General features: G+C 38.0%; 1 protein-coding gene across 14 annotated transcripts in view; it reads left to right on the forward strand.

Moving 5' to 3' along the window:
* ST7 (suppression of tumorigenicity 7) overlaps positions 1 to 20,155 on the forward strand; it is a 241,122-nt gene that overhangs the window by 43,606 nt on the left and 177,361 nt on the right. For 2 of the 14 annotated variants that reach the window (XM_025464756.3, XM_049093847.1), the window contains exon 1: positions 2,648 to 2,775. The exons of 9 other annotated variants lie outside the window; for them this stretch is intronic. In XM_025464756.3, coding sequence (XP_025320541.1) covers positions 2,763 to 2,775 — 13 coding nt within the window. In that variant the 5' untranslated portion in view covers positions 2,648 to 2,762. Of the gene's footprint in view, positions 1 to 2,647; positions 2,776 to 8,916; positions 8,998 to 20,155 lie in introns of those variants that run through there. 3 more of the 14 variants (XM_049093848.1, XM_049093845.1, XM_049093846.1) reach the window with 3 other exon arrangements.

Below are 20,155 nucleotides of genomic sequence, written 5' to 3' on the forward strand. Positions count from 1 at the left end.
GTCCCGAGGGTTAAATAAGTTAGTACGTGATGCAAGACAATGCCTGGCACACATTAAGTACTACTGACACATTAGCTCTTTATTTACATAAATCAAGGCATGACGTAGGCCCTTTGTGAATTTATGAGCCAACAGAGGCTCAGAGGGATTTAAACACTTGCCTGAGATTACGCAGCTAATAAGTGGCTAAGGTGTGACTTGAACCTTCCCTCTGACTCAAAGCCTGGCTTTTAACCACTCTGCTGGCTTTTTGAGGTGTGGCAGGTCAGTTAACTGTAGACTGTAGGCTTTTAAAACGTTTTTAATTGGACTATAGTTGATTATGATGTTACAGGGGTTTCCGCGGTCAGCATAGCTTGGCCTTCTCTCTGCAGCTGCCAGCTGTCGCCGTGCAGCGCTGTGACAGTCCTGCCCACCTGCCTTCTGCCTCTTCTTCCCAGGACTTACTCATTCTGTAACTGGATGCCTCTCCCGTACCCCTGACCCCTTCTGCCCGCCTCCCTCCACCTTGCCCCTGCAACCCTCAGTTGGTTCTCTGTGTTTATAGGTCTGATTCTGCTTTTTGTTTTTTAAATGTATTCGTTTTTTTTTTTTAATTCCACATACAAGTGAAACCATATGGTATTTGTCATGACTTATTTTACTTAGTTTAATACCCTTTAGGTCCACCCATGTTGTAAGTGGCATGACTTATCTTTTTTAAGGCTTCATGATAGTCCATTGTGTATATTTGTGCGTGTGTGGGTGTGTGCGTGGGTGCGTGTGTAACATCCATTCCACATCTTTTTCATCCCTTCTTAGGCGGCTTCCGTATCATGGCTATTGTAAATAATGCTGCCATAAACATAGGGGTGCACATATCTTTTCCAGTTAGTGTTTTTGTTTTCTTTTGGTAAATACCCAGTAGGTGTAATTATTGGATCATATGGTATTTCTATTTTTAATTTTTTGAGGAACTTCCATACTGTTCTCCACAGTGGCTGTACTAATTTACATTCCCATTCCTTTCTCTCCATATCCTCAACACTTGTTGTTTCTTGTCTTTTTGGGTTTAGACTGTAGATTGTAGGTTTTATAGCTATTGGCCCATCTAGTCATCTGTCTTGTACCTTCTGATTTGGATTTTTCATTACGTTCTCATTTTGTCAACGAACTGCATTTCCTTAAAACATCTGTGATTTAAACAGGAATTATAAAGTAGTATAAAAATGAAACAATTGCTCTTAAAATAATGCTACTCAAATATTTAGATAAAAACTTTAAAAAGCCACACTAACAGAACTGAATTGTGGAAGGCATAAAATGTCATTTCTTGTGACATCTGATAATGGCTATCAGTGTTTCCACACACTTGTAAGTTTTGTGGAAATTAAGGCATTTTTTTATTAGGCATTTTGAGTTTACCATTTTAAAACAATACGGCATTACTGTTTTACTCATTTGCACATCTTCATTACCAGGAAGAAAATAAATCAACTTTTTATAGCTCATGGAAAGCTTTCTAATCTGTACTCTAGATTAAGATAAAGAGAATTAAGGCCTGAGAAGTAAGTCAGGGCTGCTTAGCAGCAGTGGCAGGTGAGGTTGATGAGAATTAACAGCTTTTGACTGTTAGCAGAAAGGTGGTGTAATGGGATCTGCTTATGGTAATGAAGCATTGACTAGATGGCTATGTGAAATGATACTTTCTCATTTATTTTATAAAATTATTGGGGAGACCTTTTCAATAATGATATTGAGCTCAGAATTTTTAGAGTCCTGTAGGATACATACTTTTGATATTGAGTAGAAAATTAGAAATTATATAGTATTGTAAACCTTATAATTATCTTATGGAGAAACTTATTCCAGGTAGCAAAATTAAAAAAAAACAACACTCTAAACTACCAATACCTTATCTTTCTGAAAGTAGCTGCAATGTGGGGCTTAATATATCTCCAAATTGGAAATTGTCCAACCATCCAAGTTGCTCAAAAATAAAAAAAGCTGATAAAGTTTTTAAAAGTTTATTTACTTATATCTTGTCTCTGGGCAGAGTAAAGAATTCTATCAAGATGAAGTAGCCACTGTTAAAATTTATTTAAAGTTTCAGCCAGGGATACACTCAAGATCAAAACAATTGGCAATGAAGGAAAAGATGGTATGTGGCAATGTGACATTTAAGATTACATCAGATAGAGTCTGTCTCAGGAATGACCATATGTCCTTTCCATCTGACGTCTGTTTCAGGACTCAGACAAATGAGTTGAAGGTTTTAGATCTGCCTTAAAGAATTGTTCTTTCATCACGTTTATTAGATCTCTTAAAATCAAATGTGTTTCAAATGGATCGAATGTGCATACAATCAAATGAATGGACATAATGACAAAATTATATTCTTCTTAAAAAATTGGACAATTATGGGTTTGTACTATTGAGTACTAGGATGAAGTATAGATAATCTTGTGTTCTTTTCACTTAGAGGAAGAAGAGAATTTTTTCTCCTAGTTTTAAAACTAATAATACAGAATTGAAATGGGAAGAAATAACGGTTCTTTTCTAAGAGAGACGTTTCTAGGATGACTTTAAAAGAACAGGCATAGGAGAGCAGAGCCACGTCAGTTGTGGCTTGAGTTCGAGATAAGCAGAAGTGTGTGTGTGCTTAATGTCACATGGCAGGAGGCTTTCCCCAGAGCAGTTTGCCTGTCCAGGGAGCTGTTTCATTTTGTGCCTGATAGAGCTGTACTTTGGAAAATACCCGATTCCCTGCCTATTGCTTCGTTATGGATTATACAGGTAAAATTAAATTTAAAATATTGTCCAGCCACATAGAATTATTTAAAATAAAATACTTTGCATTTATATTTAAAAATTATGTTGATTGTGATTGTATATTTAAAAATATCATGTATGAATTTGTTATATACAAATTTTGATATTTAAGATAAGCACTTAGGGGAATTTGTCAGATATACCCTTGTTTTCTCTATTTCAGTTTGGGTCATACTCAAACAGACTTCAATAAGATGTAATCTGTAATTAATTCTCATGTCTCCCCTCTGGGCCAGAAGGTTTAGAGTACAAACATCTGAGTTCACATTATGCCACACAGAGAATAAAATATACACACAGTCTACACAGAGCTTCTGGTTTCTGTAAAACATTTTTGGCATTGTGATAGTTGTTTTGTGCATGTGTGTGGCTCAGTCTTTTAGATGGAGTTGACATAATGAGGTGAGTTGGGGAATTTCAGTTTTTATCCCAAATTTTCTGAATATTAATGTGTCTAGAATTTTTGGATGGATAACTAGCCTCTTTCTTTTTTAATTTGCATAACCGTGTTTCCCAAGTTCTAGTTTCTGAATGGTAAATTAGTGCAGGTTTGTAAATAAAATGTTAAAATCAGGCTAACCTTGGGTGCTGGTTGCTTGGTGAGAAGGTGGGGGATTCCCTTGACTCAGATGGGATGAGGGTAGATTGAGGAGGTGATGCTAAGGAGGAAAGGACATGAGTCTTTGCCAAAATTAATTACCTCAATTCAAAATTATATTACCTTAAATTTGAACTTTTGGAAAATGATGACACTGTTTTCTAATAGGTTCCTTTTAAATTAAAGAGCAAAGGCTTTTGGAAGATTTTTCCACCAGGGGAGAGACCTACCTTCCATACCCAGTATAATAACAAAATCCCACTCTATGTTTAGATTTAAGCTCTAGTTATGTTCTCTATAAATGAGCCCTTTTGAGGTATGTGTGGGTCTTTGATACAATTTTGTACAAAATTGATACAATATTGTATCAAATTGTGAAATTGTTGTAAAATCAATAATTTAAAATGTAACTTTCTGGAGCTTGCTATGTAAAGGACTTCTGTGGTAAATATTTTTTGAAGACAAAACATTTTAAATTAATTGCTCAAATCTGTCTTTTCCATAAATCCATATATATATACATAAGTATATATACATACATACATATATGGATTTATATATACATATACATATGTGTATATATATGTATAAAGAGAGAAAGAGAGAGAGTAGTGTGTGTATTTTGATTTTTTTTTTCGTAAGATTAGTACCAGGATTTTTGTTTCACAGCTCCGGAATAAAATAGACAATAGACTTATCTTTTAGAAGGCTCACTGTGTGTGTGGAACTCTGTAGAAGCCAAAGGAACACACTTTATAGCCATATGCAAATAATTGAAATTTCTAAAATCTTACCAGGGAGCTTTTACTATGAGTATGTTTTCAATTAGAAATTTGTACCTGTTTTCCAAAGAACACAATCATTGATTCTTTCATTTTTCTATAGTTTATATATTGCCACTAAGCCACTTCTATGTTGTTTTTAGGTAATACTTTACAAGCATATAGGTGGTGTTCCAAAAGACACATAACTTTCACATGCTAAATAGACATCAAAAGGAATACTAAGGAAACTTTAGTGTGAACAGAGGCTCCAGGGAAATTCCAGTTACGACACTTTCAAGATTAGTTATTGTGTGTGCTCTAGAGAGAATATGTGGTTTAAGTTCTTACCACATTAATAGATAAATTAATTAATTTAGTTGTCTGATGTGGTAGGAAGCTATTTTGGATGTTGTCTTCTATGGAGATTTTTTTATAAACATTTACATAGTTGCAAATATAGGTATATTTACTCTAGTAAACCGTGAAAAGGAGAACGCATATGTTTTCAGTTTATGAGAAAGTAAGTAAATTCTTTTAGATTTGCAAAGAGAGTTTGTTTTACTGTCGTTACTATTCATGAAGCTTAATCACTTTGTGCTTACTGACGTCATCACGGCACTGAAGGGGTTATCATCCAGTCGAAAATGATTCTTGATGATTCAAGAATAGTTTTATGTATTTCTTTTTTCCTGGAATGCTCTTCTCCCTCTTTCAGTTTTTTCAGGTGTCTGTTGAAATCTTTTAAGGGTGGCATTACCTAGCGGTTTTACCTGAAATAACCCTCACATTCTGTCACTCCTCTGCCCCAGGTTCCTCTTATCCTTCTCTCTAGCACGTGCCACCCCTGGCGTATTCCGTGTTTGTTCGTCTCACCGCCTAGACTGTAAGCTCCACGGAGGAGGGCGTTGGTTCTTGGCTGTACCCCTAGAGTGCGGGACAGCGGGCTCCCAGGAAATGGTTGTTGAAGGATTTATGAATGGAATTTCCACTAAAAGTGACTATTGACTTGGGTTTAACATTTTCACTACTATCTCTCTTTATCAACAGTGTTCTGATTTAATAATGACGATTTTGGACACTACCTTATTTTGAATATTGATCTCTCCTTTCATTGCTAATTTTATCCTGAAATTAACAGTACTTTCTTTACTAATGGAAGGGTAAGGTTGCAGGCAGATGGGCGTTAATTAGAATTGATAATTCAAAGGTCACTTTGGTTTTGGAATGCATTATGTGATTTTTTTTTTTTTTTGGAGGGACATGGAAGATATCAGATCAGTTTTATTTCATTATATTTTCCTTAGGCAACATATGAAAATTTGTCTTTGTTCTCTGAGCTCATACCAGCTGCCTAGAGGAGAGAATCAGAGTGAAATAACTTTTTGAAATCTATTTTGCCAAAGATGGGTCTTTACTGATATGGATTCTAACCTCCTCCTCCTTCTTCTCTTTAAAAGTATTTTATTTATTTATTTATTTATTTATTTATTTATTTATTTATTTATTTATTTATGATAGACACACAGAGAGGCAGAGACACAGGCAGAGGGAGAAGCAGGATCCCCAGGGGGAGCCTGATGTGGGACTCGATCCCAGGACCCCAGGGTCACACCCTGAGCCAAAGGCGGATGCTCAACCACTGAGCCCCCCAGGTGCCCCTGGATTCCAACCTTCTAAAAGTATTTAGAAATACTGCAGGCCTCCAGAACTTATAGAAACCTTAATAGGAGTCAGAGGTTGTCATTTGTGTCCAATTTTGTTGGCAAGTGAGATACCTAATGCTTTTAACATACTGACCCTGTTATAGATCTCTAAAAAAAAGTTGACTTTCTGAGAAATATTGCAACCTTTAACTTACTCTCAGAAGTCCACACCAAGGAATAAATATAGGCCCTCAGAAAAGTGCCTTTATAATATGCAAATATACACCATCATGTATGAGCTGAAGAAAGGAGCTACATCAGTGACTTGGCAAAGCAGGTATTGCATATAGATGATGGGCCCTGGTGGAGAATATCTCTTACCCAGGAGCATTTTCTCATTCTACTTTTCCTCTTGCCTTTCTGTTGGCCACATCCATCTGCCACTTGTGTGGCCATTCACGTCCAACATCCGTAATGCAATTTAAAATAGATCTTATGTAAGGTATATTCTGGTTTCGACCCTTTTGAAGGGTATTGCCCTACAGTTACATCTCAACACCATTATTGATGCTCTCCACTGGTTGTTTCCATGACCGTAATTTGGGAGGGATGCCTTTTTTAATTCCTGCATTTTTCAGCATCGTCCTTTCTGTCATTTTTAGCTTTCTCTGGTGACCTTTCTCTTTTAAGAATATTTTTCTCCACATTTTCAGTTGATTTCTGTTTTCCTTATCTTTTAGTTGAATACTTAAAGTATGATTTTGAGTATTAATTTTCAAGAAGCATTTTGGAAGAGTGGTTAAGAGCATATTCTTTGGAAACAGGTGACCTAGGTTTGAATCCCAGGGTTAACATTTGGTACTTGTGTGACCTTGGCAAATTATTTCACCATCTATCAATTATGGATACTAATGGTATCTACCTTTTAGGGTTTTTATAAGGATTCAATAAGTTAATACATGTAAAGTTTCAAGAATAGTACCTGGCACTTAGTGAATATTCTGTAAATAATTCTTTCCTACCATAAAATATTTGTTCTTTATCTTATGTAACATTGTTGTGCTCTCTTCATAATGGGTTAGCATTTTTGGTAAGAAAAGGTCAAATTACCTTGAATAAATTGTGCTATATCCACACAATGGAATATTATGCAACCATTAAAAGAATGAGATAGATCTACATATACTGAACAGAAAAGCTATTAATGATATTTTAGATAGTAATTTCCAGTTCTGCATTCATATCAGAATTTAATGTTTAAAAACTATACTGTATAAAAACCTGCCTTTGTAAATGTAAGAAAATATTGGGTATATACTTTGGATGAATGGATGGAGAAGAAACTTATTTTATATGATTTTAAAAGTGTAGGATTATGGGAATATACACATATACACTTTTTGTGCATTTCAGTGTTTTTAAAACATTAAAATTTTTCTTTTTTCTTTTTCTTTTCTTTTCTCTCTTTCTTTCTTTCTTTCTTTCTTTCTTTCTTTCTTTCTTTCTTTCTTTCTTTCTTTCTTTCTTTCTTTCTTTTGCTTGTCTTGGATAGATACTTCAATGAAGGTCTGCATGCTTCTAGCTTTAAAAAAAAAAAAAAGATTTCTGAGGGCAGCCCGGATGGCTCAGTGGTTTAGTGCCGCCTTTGGCCCAGGGCCTGATCCTGGAGACCTGGGATTGAGTCCCACCTCAGGCTCCCTGCATGGAGTCTGCTTCTCCCTCTGCCTGTGTCTCTGCGCCTCTCTCTCTCTCTGTCTCTCATAAATAAATAAAATATTAAAAAAATAGATTTCTGAGAGTAAAGGCAATCATGCAGGAAGAGTTTTATTTATCAAGTGAGTCAAGAGACAAAACAACAATATTTTCAATTATTTCTTTGCAGCAGTAGATTACAGAGAATGGTGTTGGTCCTGTACACCCACTGACACACTGGTGTATACACAGGTGTGTGCACACAGCTTTGAAATGACTGGGTTGCCCTGGAAAAGCACAGGAGTTCTCACAAGGCAAAACAAAGATAAGGCAAAAAGAACGGGATGAGAGAAATATATGTGGATAATATGTTCCTGGAGCTTCTCAGAAGGCAAAATGAATATAAGGCAAAAAGAATGGGATGAGAGAAATATATGTCAATAGTATGTTCCTAGAGCTTCTCACAAGGCAAAATGAAAATAAGGCAAAAACGATGGGATGAGAGAAATATATGTCGATCATATGTTCCTGGAGCTTCTCACAAGGCAAAATGAAATAAGGCAAAGAGAATGGGATGAGAGCAATACATGCCGATCATATGTTCCTCGAGCTGTGTTTCCCACATTGGAATAGTCGTTGCAGCATAATAGTGTGTCATCGGTGACATTCGAGTGCCCAGCCGTGCCCTAAGCACTCACGCTGTTATTCTCGCTGTTCATAGATGGGCGTCTGTGAGGGCATATTCCCGAGCCCGGCATGCGTGTGCAACCCTGTGCATATTTTCCCATACCTTCCGATGGAGCATGTAGCCCTTGATTTGTCAGCCAGAAACGAAAAAAAAATAAAAACAACAAAAAAAAACACCCGAGCTCCGCAGTCCTTTTTTTGCAAAGGCGGCTTATTTTCCCCCTTGCCCATATTCCTAATTCCCTGGAAAAGTTTGACTCGCTGCACGAAGGCGAGAGCCGAGGTCTGCGCGCTGTGCCGGTCGTTGCGGGCGGGGGGGGGGGGGCGCGTGCGTGCCCTTGAGGTCGCTCCGGGGGCGGGCGGGGGCGCAGCGCCGCAGCCGGGAGCCCCCCCGCCCCCCAGCCCCCGGGCCCGGCGCGGCCGGGCGGTGCAGAGCCTGTGACGTCAGCGCCGCCTGCACGAGCCCCGCTATTGTCTGGCTGCCTCGCGGGGCCGGGACTGCAGCCGCCGCCGCCGCCGCCCCGCCCGCGCCCCGCGCCCCGCGCCCCGCAGCCCCGGCGGCCGCTCCCGGGGCTCGAGCGGGGAGAGCGGCCCCGCAGCCCGCAGCCCGCGGCCCCAGCAGGCCGGCCCCGCCGCGCCCCCGCGACCCCGCCGCCCTCCCTCCGCTCGAGCCCTCCTGCTCCTCTGCCCTCCTGCTCTCTCCTCCCCCCGCCTCCTTTCTTCTAATCCCCCCCCCCCCTTTTTTTTTTTTTTTTAAAAAAGCAGCCTCTGGAGCCAGCCATGTTTGGCACTGAATCTTCATGTAAGTAGACGCACCCCACTCCGTCGCTCCTTAGAAATCTGGCCGCTGCTGTCACGCTTCCCTGGCTCGGGCTCCTGTCGCTTTGCCTCGGGTGCTGAGCAGCCCTGGGTGCTCTGGGGGCTCTGACTGCGAAGGGATGGGCCCCCCACCCCCACCCCATCCCCACCCCACCCCGGGGAAGGGACTCGTCCTTAACGGGGTGTGTGTGTTCACCCTCCAGGGCCAGGGAGGTCGGGGCGCTCAAAACCAGGCCTTGGAGGGAGGGAGCCGGGGATCCAGGCAGTCCCCGCAGACCGTGCCCAGTGATGCCCTCGGGTCTGTCGCTGATCGCTGGTCGCTGGTGGGTTCCAGAACGGTCCTTAAGCCCCAGGCGGGAACTGGGAGGACCTGAGATGACAGTGCTGATTACAAAGGGGAAAAAAAAAAAAAAAAAAAAAGGTTTGCAGTCTTTACCTAAAAGGAGAAAAAGGTGTCATGACATCCTCTTCCTCCATATTTTTACAAAAGCTCGGGGACAGACATGATGTGGATGATGTACAGAAGATGGACGTTCTGTAGATGTAGAGAAGAAGAAATAAGTCTTATGGTAGAGATTTCTTTCTTTTTTCTTCTTCTTCTTCTTTTTTTTTTTTTTTTAACACAATGGTTTCAATGTGGGTATGCTGGCTAGCGTCTCGGTCCAGCAGCTCCAGCCGCTCCAGCAGCATCGTATCTGTCTTAAAACTTGTACAGTGGAATCGCTTTGGTGCAGAGCAGGCCCTGCACAATGGGCTGGGCTGGACAGCACTTGTGGACAGCCACCATGGGTAGGTACAGCCTGGTGACCAGCCTGACTAGTCTGAGTACTATTTAACATTGAATGTAGAATAACACAACTAACCCATGCAGTCATAAAGGCTCTGCAGAATATTTTGTCATTATTCATAAGCAAGGGTGACAGTTAAGTATTTCTTGAAGAGACTCAACCTGCTGGCCTAGAACATGAAAAACTGGCAAGATACCATCTTTGTGGGGAGAAGGGGGTTAGGGCAGGAATTTAGGAAATGCATTTCCTAAGAATTTATAATCTGACCTTTTCTCTCTGATCTAAGGTAATCAGTGTGCCTATTTGTGTGCAGCTCTCGATTATTCTAGAATAGTTGTGTTTCAAGAGAGCTTATAACCTTCAGGGTTTTTGTTTGTTTGTTTGTTTGTTTCCTGATTGTTTTTTTTAAAGGATTGATTATTTTTGTTGTTTCACATGGAAGCTTCTCACGGCTGAAATTAACCACTCTGACTAATGAAGGTCAACATATTATAACAGTGAGACGTGTTGTTCCATTCAGCATATGACAGCATTATTTTCCAATAATTTAAAAATATGTTTTTGAATTCACTTCATGGTGCATCTGGAATTATTGTTACCCCAGAAGTAGGAACAGATTATTGGAGTGACAAGGACTTACTACAGTTTCATTTTACTCATGGGGTTTTGTTTATGTAGGAACCTAGGTATGGACAGAGATATTTATCTACTAAAGGAAAATTAGTGTTACTACTTTGTTTAGCTAAAAATAGAAGCTGAAACTCAGTGTGGGAGTCTTTGGGCTCTTGGACTAGGGACTCTAACCCAACAATGTCTGGCCAGGTTTACTAAGCAGACACAACCTTTCTTGATTATCAAATCTGGTCTCTTAATAATGTCACCCGTGTGCTGTGTGGTATGTTTGAAAACTGCTGGTTGCTTTTGGTCTCCGTAGCTACCGGATTACTGAACAGACAAGAATCCCATTCAGAACACCATCATGCAGATTTTTGCTTTTTTTTTTTTTTTTTTACTTGATTGAGTATTAAGTATGCCTCTTGCTTATCCCTAGAAGACTATAGATAGGATTGTATTGTCAGTGATCATTAAGTGTTGAGAATGGACTGCCTCCTTTTGATAAGGAGATGCCTTAAATCTATACTCAGAGCTGAGACAGATGTATTTTTTTTTCTGTTTTGAGGCATAGCTTCCTAGGCCTCTAATTTCTGCCTTTTGGAGCCTTTAGAGGCTGAAACTGTCTATATTTAGGATGTTCAGGAAAATAAGTCATATTTGAAGTTCTAATTAGTTCAGAAGGGATCTTGACAACCAACTAAGGCATTCTCACTAAATTTTTATAATAAATACTTGTTCATCCACCCTGTGTACAATGCTATGCTAGATCCTGGAAAGGTTGGTTTTTTGTTTTTTTTTTTTCTTTTCCTAACATTTCTGATTTCATTATTCTTATTTTTGATTTTTGGTTGTATTACTTTGCTAGTATTGGATGCTTTTATTTTTTGAATTGAAGTATGGTTTACGTAGGATAAAATGTGTAAGTCCAAGTATGCAGCTCTATAAATTTCTGCCTATGTTTATTGCCATGGAACCACGCCCCAGATTAAGATACAGAATATTTATATTACTGGAGAAAAGTTCCTTTGTGACAACCTTTCCCAGTCAAAAGGAAATCACTATCCTGACTTCTTTTGCTTGTAGAGTCACATGTAAATGGCTCTGTAAATTTTCTCTCTCCCTTGCTCTTTGCCTGTAAGAGAGGGAAATGTCAATGTCCTCATTTTCAAGTACTAGAGTAAGTTGATTTTATGTTTCAGACCTTTGTAAGTCAGGAATTTTTAGTAGCTGGTATCACGTTATAACGTGTTCTGTGTCACTAAAATAGTATCGCTTGATTTAAATACCAAAAAGACCCTCCCTCCAACTACAAAAGCCTCGAAAGTGACAAAAAATTCACCTGGGAGAGTTGACCCTTCCTTGTTCTTCAAAGTTAAAGACCGACATAGCTACCCAGCAGAATTAATAAATGCCCTGTATTACCTTGTTTTGTGAGTATCTTCCGATAGCATTCTGGGGAGTGGCTTTAACAGTGCCAGTCTCCCTGTTCCTGACTCAGTGGGTCTGAATCTCCTTGGTTGTGTAGATTGGCCACCGTCTCCTTTAGGCCCGCTTGGAATGTGGGTGTCCTATGTCGTAGGTGGATTAATCCTTACAAAGCAGGAGGTGTAGCTTCTGGAGCTCTGTAACGTCTTGAAGTATTTCACAGAGTTTTTCCTTGACTGAAGTTTCCCACGTCTGAAACTGGGACCAGTATGTCTGCTCTTTATCTGCCTTGAGGAAATGCAATTTTAGTTTCTATCCTCGGAATAATTAAGTCTTTGGAGAAAAATACCACCAGTAAAGAGAATTGTTGAGGAGAGTAGTCATGAAAATTCATATCTTTGGTACTTCATTTGATTCAGTGATATTTTGAAATCAAGTTGAATCCCACAAAAATTTGAAAATTCTACTTTTAAAATTTTATAAAGGGACAGAAAAAGGTCATCTTTTCTTCCGGTAGAATAAAGAAAACTAGTTTTGTACTACTGCCCTTTGATTACATCCTTCTTGATAAAGCTACTCATTCTCCAAAGTGTAAATACTTCAAGTACAATGAACGTTTATTCAATTAACATTTATCTGGCTCAGTCCTCCTCCTGTCTCCCCTCCCATGTTTAACTTTTTCAGGCCTCAAGGGTACCATTTAAGGTGTGCTGTGGTGGGAATTGTGCCTGGCTTAATACATTAATATGTCTTCCAAAGAACCTGCCTCATTAGTCCAGTGAAGAGAGCATCATCTTGCCTTTTGAGAAGCAGCATGCCTCTGGACAAATAATGTCGTTTAATCCTTCCTCCCCAAATTTTGTTGTAGTTGTAATAAATTGAAAAGAACATCTAGTGCATCTGTGAAAGGGAAAAATAAATTACTAACGTGCCAATAAAGCGGTAGGATTTAGTGAGCTCAGTGGTAATGGGGAAATGGTGGAGGTGGGTGTCAGTGTCAGCCCTCTTCAGCTCTGGTGTGGCTGGCCCTGCCCTTGTCTGGCTGCCCATATCACCTTGAGTAGGTAGCCGGATGCTGGCAAGGATTTGGGGTCCATGTGATGCGCCACGTGATCTCTTTGATGGGCACCAGAAGTTCAGCTGTCGCCTTTTGTTTTCGTTACTGATGAATGCATTAAGTTGCAACTGACAGCTTCTCAGTTCTAATAGTGAGTATGGTACCATGTTTCTAAGAATAATGTAATTATCTCAAATTTTGAGCCATTGTGTAGGGATAGTCAAAAGAATATACTCTAGCAATATTAGGTCACCAAGAAACTGTACAGTTAAACAGGCATCTCTTTGATAGAGAAACAAAAGAGTCACACTCCTTTCTTTACACGCGTTTCAGGGCCATTCTTGACAGCCAGTCATACGTGAGATTAAACTTGGGTCTATTGTTTTGCTGTAATTTCTGTGAATCAGTTGAGATGTTAATAGTTACCACGTTCATTCAAAAATGGCTATTTACAACTGGACCATTTTTCAATATAAGTCCTAGTTCTTATTACATGATTAGGTCGGAGTGCTGTTTTTGCTGTTAGTATGTTTGACATTCTAGTACACTATATTTTGTTTTCCCCTTTATTAGTTATTGTCATATGGAACAAGGTAATTTAGGAAGGCAGCCATTTCCCTTTCCTACAGCTTTAACTGGCTTTTAGTATTTAGCTGTATTGGATTTTAGATGCTTTCATCTTACTTAAGGCAAAAGTACAAATATGTGTACACAAAAAACTTACTTCTAAGTCAAGCAGTGAATGTAAAAGAAAAATATTATTCTACATGACTTCAGATAAGTAGAATGCCACAGATTGCTAATGTCACAAATTTGGGAAAATGATTATAGATAACAGAAATTTATGTTGGGACATGGTCATACAGCAGCCCGGGAAGCTAAATAAAGCTCATGTAGCATTTGACTAGTTTTGCTGCATCATCTTTTCTTTCCTTCTGACAATGTAAGTTCTGATGTGAAATTTCCTTTGGGTTTCTTGCCTGTTGAATAGTTGACATTATAATTTTTAGTATCAAGAAAATATTTTGAACTAAATAAGATAGAAAAATATTTTTCTTCTGAATATTTATATACTTTGTTAGTACAGAAATGGAATAAAAATACCTAGTGGTTATTTATAAATACTCAGATTACTTATTTTCACTTGAGTATTGGTTTCCCTAATTGTTAGTCTATAGTTTGTTTAGCAGAAATTACACATAAGTTTTCAGTGATCTGTTGTTTTCATTGTCACAATGGGCCAGATTCATATCCTGTATAAACCATGGGGAGTCTATGGGGAAAAATGACCATATATGGAAACTTTCCCCGTAGACTCCCTATGGAGTTACACAGGATGTGAATAGGATTCATTGTTGTTATGGATTCTGAGTTGGAAAAGTCACTGCTAATATGTATTTTTTTTTTTTTTGCTAATATGTATTTTTAACAATAATAATAGTCATTGCATTAATTTATGTTCAAATACTATTAAAATTTCAATATAGACTGTGGAGTAAGACAATATGAATTATCACTTAAAATTTTTTCCAAAGAGTGTTGCTATCCCATCATTTTCTCCTAATAAATATAAAGCATTTATTAACATGTTTATTAATGTGTTAATTAGGAAATGCACAAATTTTGAATTATTTACAGGTCCTGTGATGTAGTCATAATTGCTATGCTAGAATAGTTAATTATAATATTTTCCGCATGGAGATTTTGCTTGTGTTAATTGTGGATTCATGTAACTGTGAACTAAAAGACAAAGATACAGTTTAATACATGTTGTAGAAATGGCAGCAAGCATGTGTCAGGTTTAGTGACTAAGTGCAGATACTCTGGTGTTCGATTGCCTGGATTTCAAATCTTGGCTTTACCACATTGTACCAGAGTTTGGCCACCTATCATCATCTAAGCTCTCCTGGCCCAACATATGGCTTATCCAGTGAACTCTTGATGTTAGGGAATCTCAGTATTGAGGGAATCTCTTTTTTTTTGGGCCAGGACCTTTGTACCAAGGTGGCGCTTAGCAGGGGTTATCTGTGGAGAGTAGACTCCAGCAGTGGGAAAGACTGGCTAAAGAAAGGGAAATGTCACTTTCTAAAACTGGGTGGAAATTCTTTCATGGAAGTCTTTGAAGGGACTTAGCGGGAGATCTGAAGAGAGGAGACTGCTGAAACTGGATGAAACTGGTTAGAGTTGGCCAATGCCCAGGTATTTCTCACTACTGGTCACCCCCTACGGTAGGCATCACTAACTGGTCAAGCACTCCTGTAGGATTGGATTAAGCCACTAAAGTTTGGACTGTTTTCCTCTTTTTTTTTTTTTTTTTTTTTTTTTTTTTAGGATTTTACTTACTGATTCATAAGACACACACAGAGAGAGGCAGAGACATAGGCAGAGGGAGGAGCAGGCTTCTTGTGGGGAACCCAATGCTGGACTTGATTGATCCCAGGACCCTGGGATCATGACCTGAGTCCAAAGCAGATGCTCAACCACTGAGCCACCTAGGTGGCCCTGGAATGATTTCCTCTTAAACCACTTTATCCGTATAAGTCTTTTCTACATTAGTGTGAATCATAGCCACATAAATAAATATTTAATCTTGCAAATAATTACTGAATTAAGAAAAAAATTAGGAATCTTAAGAGTTCCAGTAATATCCCTTTAGATATAAAATAAACACACCATCCTGTGACATACCATGGTTCTCTGAGATATCAGTAGGTCAATAATTCAGAGCCACCCTGGTCTCTTTTGAATGAAATTTATATCAATCAAAGACCTATCTCGCCAGAGTATGGCAGGGTACCTATCATGTACTAAGCACTCATTCTTCAAAATTTGAATCTGCTGTGGCTTAAGATAATACTATTGAAAATATGCTGTGTGGGCTTTACAGGATGTTCATATGGAGTTTAATTAAATATTCTAGAGCAAGGAGTATATTACACATAACTGGCACATATCAGAAACATCCAAGTGAATGACTCTTACCTGTCACCCTTTGGAACAGGAGCAGGTGACACAAGCAGAACAGCATGTGGATTTTTATTATTAAGCCCATATTTGTTATAGGTAAACTGTTATATACTGATACTTAGCCATATATTGATAATTGACTATGTTTCATCTAACTTCATTTATCAAGTTTTTAAGATTATTAAGTAAATATAATGAAGTATTATGATCACCAGTTTATTTACAGTATGGAAACTAAGAATTGTCTCTTTACCAATCCTGATATAATTTTAGCAATTGGAAAAATCATTTTCCTTTTTTTTTTTTGAGAGTTTCAGACTTAAGATTCAGGCTTATTGGCATATTTTGAGGAGTACTGAGCCTCATTAGAGTGCATATAGATTAGGAAATCACAGTGATTCTGTTAGAGTATTATTTACTACTTGTCTCCTTCATTCTTAACTACTTCTAGAACACCGAGGGTTAGCAGGAGGCTCTGGTAGGGTTTGCTTTGGTGCTATGCATGGGCTTGAATCAGGAATCTGGAATTACTCATCTGAAACTTTCCTAGATTTGTTTTAGTATAATGGCGTTTCAGTTATCTTCTGCTGTATAACAAAGTACCCCAAAATGTAGTGGCTTAATATAATCATTTATTATCCTATTTCACAGTTCTATGGGTTGGCGGTACCCAGGGGTAGTTCTCTTGCGGGGCTCTCTAATGCAGCTGCAGTCAGATGTCTGCTGGGGCACAGTCATCTAAAGTCGTATCTGAACTGGAGGTCCAGGCTAGCTCTCCTACATGGATATCAGTTGAAGCCGGCTGTAGACTTGGGGCTCAGCTGGGGTTGTAGACAGTGTGCCTATACTTGGCTTCTCCATGAGCTTCGAGTTTCTCACAACATGGTGCTAGGTTCTCAGAGGAAGCATCCTATGATGGAGAATTCTAAGAGTCCTAGGAGGAAGCTGCAAGGTTTCTTATGACCTAGTAGTCTTAGAAGTCTCAGGAGCCACATGTACCAAATTGTATTGATGAAGCAAGTCACCAGGACAAGCCCAGATTCACAGGGAAGGGAATTAGACTCCTCCTGGTGAGAGAGTGGTAAGGTCGCATTGCAGAAGAACAAGTAGGATGGAAAATATTGTGGTGGCCATCTTTGTAAAATGCAGTTTGCTATAAATAGTTTTTTTTTTAAAGATTTTATTTATTTATTCATGAGAGAGAGAGAGAGAGAGAGGCAGAGACACAGGCAGACAGAGAAGCAAGCTGCATGCAAGGAGCCTGATGTGGGACTTGAACCTGGGAATCCAGGATCACACATTGAGCCAAAGGCAAGCACTCAACTGCTGAGCCACCCAGGCGTCCCTATAAATAGTTTCTAAACTCTATCCCATGAGGTTGGTTCCCAAGAGTGCTGCTGGGATTCTCTAAGTCAGGGGTCCGCCATTTTTTTTTTCTGAAATGGGCCAAAGAGTGAATATTTTAGACTTGTGGACTATACAGTCGTTTTTGCAACTCTTCAACTCAGCCATTGTGGCAAATAAACAGCCATAGACAAAGGAGTATGGCTGTATTCCAGTAAAACTTTATTTATGAACACAGAAATTTGAATTTCATATAATTTTCACATACCAAAAGATGCTGTTTTTATTTTTTCCCCGACCACTTAAAAATTTAAAAACGAAACAAAATATTGTTAGATCGAGGGCTATAAAAAACCAGGTGGTAGGCAGGCCAGCCCCTGGGCCTTAGTTCAATGACCCCTGCTCTTAATATTTGATCTGAATTTCCTTTTTAAGAACTGCAAAACTAAAAGAGAAAGATATATTCACATATTAAAAATAACTACTTTTGACATCTGAGTCAAAAGTATGAGTACTACCGGTAGATGAACTTATGTTCTCATTGTTGATTGTTATTATTAAATGTTATAAATTTGAACTTATAAATGTAGTCTGTTTTACACATTGGGCCCCTGAACAGTAAATATTTTGTTTGAAAAAAGATTGTGTTAAAACTAAGTGAGAGAAAAGATAATAAAATAGACAAAATCCTGTGACATTTGAAGGCTTTATAAAATATTTTAGTTTGTTATCAGAATAACATTAGGTGACAAAAGACAGGATATAGAGACTGTGTGATTCAGTTTCACAAATACTTATTGAATGCAGAGGAGTAGCTTATGATATGAAATAAGAGCAAAAAGCTTTCAAGAAATTGAAAGTTCAACTGGATATGGAGGGTGAAGCAGTGAGAGAGGGAGAAGAGAGAGGTTAATAATACTAAAATTTTGTTTCTCATTTAGTTAAAACGGTGTAGATTTTTGATACCAGTGCCTATGAGTCAAAAAAATTGGTTCTTACTGGAATTGGCATTGCGTAATATGCTGAATATGATAGGGAAAACAATGTTTTCTTTACATAATTTTATTGAAGAACAATTTACATATAATAAAATGTACCCATTTAAAGTGAACAGTTTGATGAATTTTGGCAAATATATACATATATGTAACCATCCTTATCATTACAATCAAGATAGATAACATTTCTATAACCCTAAAAAGTTCTCTCTTGTGTCCCTTTGCAGTCAATTTCCAAATCTCTAGAATTTCATTTAAATGGGAGCATACAATGTCTACTAGTTTTGTGTATAGCTTCTTTTGTTCAGTATAATGTTTTCAGCAGTGTTTGTGGCAGTTGGTCGCCATATCATAATTGGCTCAAACATATGCCTATTGATACCGAGTTGTTACCTGTTTTGAGTTCTTATGAATAAAGTTGCTATAATTGTAGAATTATCTGAGTGGACATATGGTTTCCTTTCTCTTGAGTAAAGATCTAGAAAGGCAAGTGTTGAGAAACTTCCAAACTGTTTTCCAAAATGATTATACTTTTTTACATTCCTTTCAGCAATGTGTGGGAGTTTAGTTGCTTTATATCCTTGTCTACACTTGGTATTGTCAGTCTTTTTAATTTTAGCTAATTTAGTGGATATGTAGTGATAAGATTTTGTGATACAATTTTAATTTGCATTTTCCTCATCCTTAAAGATGCTGAACATCTTTGCATGTGCTTATTGGCTGTTGGTATATCTTCACTGATGAAGTGTCTGTACTTTGCCAATTTTAAAAATTGGGGGGATCCCTGGGTGGCGCAGCGGTTTGGCGCCTGCCTTCGGCCCAGGGCGCGATCCTGGAGACCCGGGATCGAATCCCACATCGGGCTCCCGGTGCATGGAGATGGAGCCTGCTTCTCCCTCTGCCTGTGTCTCTGCCTCTCTCTCTCTCACTGTGTGCCTATCATAAATAAATTAAAAAAAAAAAAAAAAAAAAAAATTTTAAAAATTGGGTATTTGTCTTACTGAGTGTTAAGAGTTCTTTATATATTTTGATACAAGTACTTTGTTAGATATATGTATTGACAATGTTTTCTCAAAGTTTATAGCTTTTAGTTTTATTAATGATACTGTTTTGCATTTTGATAAGGTCCAGGTTTTCAATTTCTTGAGTTAGATATAAGAAATTTTTGCCTACCGAAGATTGTAAAGATTTTTTCCTTACATTTTCTCTTAAATGTTTTATGTTTTGCTTCTCTGTGTATTATGATCTGTTTTGAGTAAAGTTTCATATATAGTTTGAAGTAAAGGTGGATATTCATCTTTTCCACCAAAATTCATTTGTTTCAGCACCATTTCTTTAAAAAAAAAACAATCCTTTCCCCATAGAATTTTATAAAATTTTAATGTATTTTTTATAAAATACTTTGTAAATATTTTTTTTATAATTTTTTTTTTTATAAAATACTGTGTGTGTTTATTCTCATGCCAATAGCATAGTTTTGATTGCTATGACTTTACCATCATTTTTGAAATCAGGTAGTGTAAGCCCTCCAGGTCAGTTCTTTATCAAAATTGCTTTGGTTATACTTGCTCCTTCCATATCCATAGCAATTTAAAAATTTGTTTGTCAATTTCTGCAAAAAGCCCTGATGGGATTTTGATTGAAAGTGTGCTTAATCTAGCAAGCCGCTTGGGTATAATTGACATTTTAACAATATTGGGCATTCCAGTTCATAAACATGGTATATCTATCCCTTCATATAATTTCTCCCAGCAATGTTAAAATGAGTTATGAAATTAAAAGGATAGGTGCTTTTTTTAACTGATAAAAGAATGCTTATCTGGAGTAGAGGAACTTATTGCACCCACTGAATATAAATAAGTTCCTTGGGAAAGTAGAGTAAAATGTAAAAGAGGTGGTATTTGTAAAATGCCGTTAATTTGAGTTTGGAGACTGGTTTGAACTTCT

The sequence above is a fragment of the Canis lupus genome, chromosome 14 (genome assembly GCF_003254725.2).
Source record: "Canis lupus dingo isolate Sandy chromosome 14, ASM325472v2, whole genome shotgun sequence".
In the NCBI taxonomy this organism is placed as follows: Eukaryota; Metazoa; Chordata; class Mammalia; order Carnivora; family Canidae; genus Canis; species Canis lupus.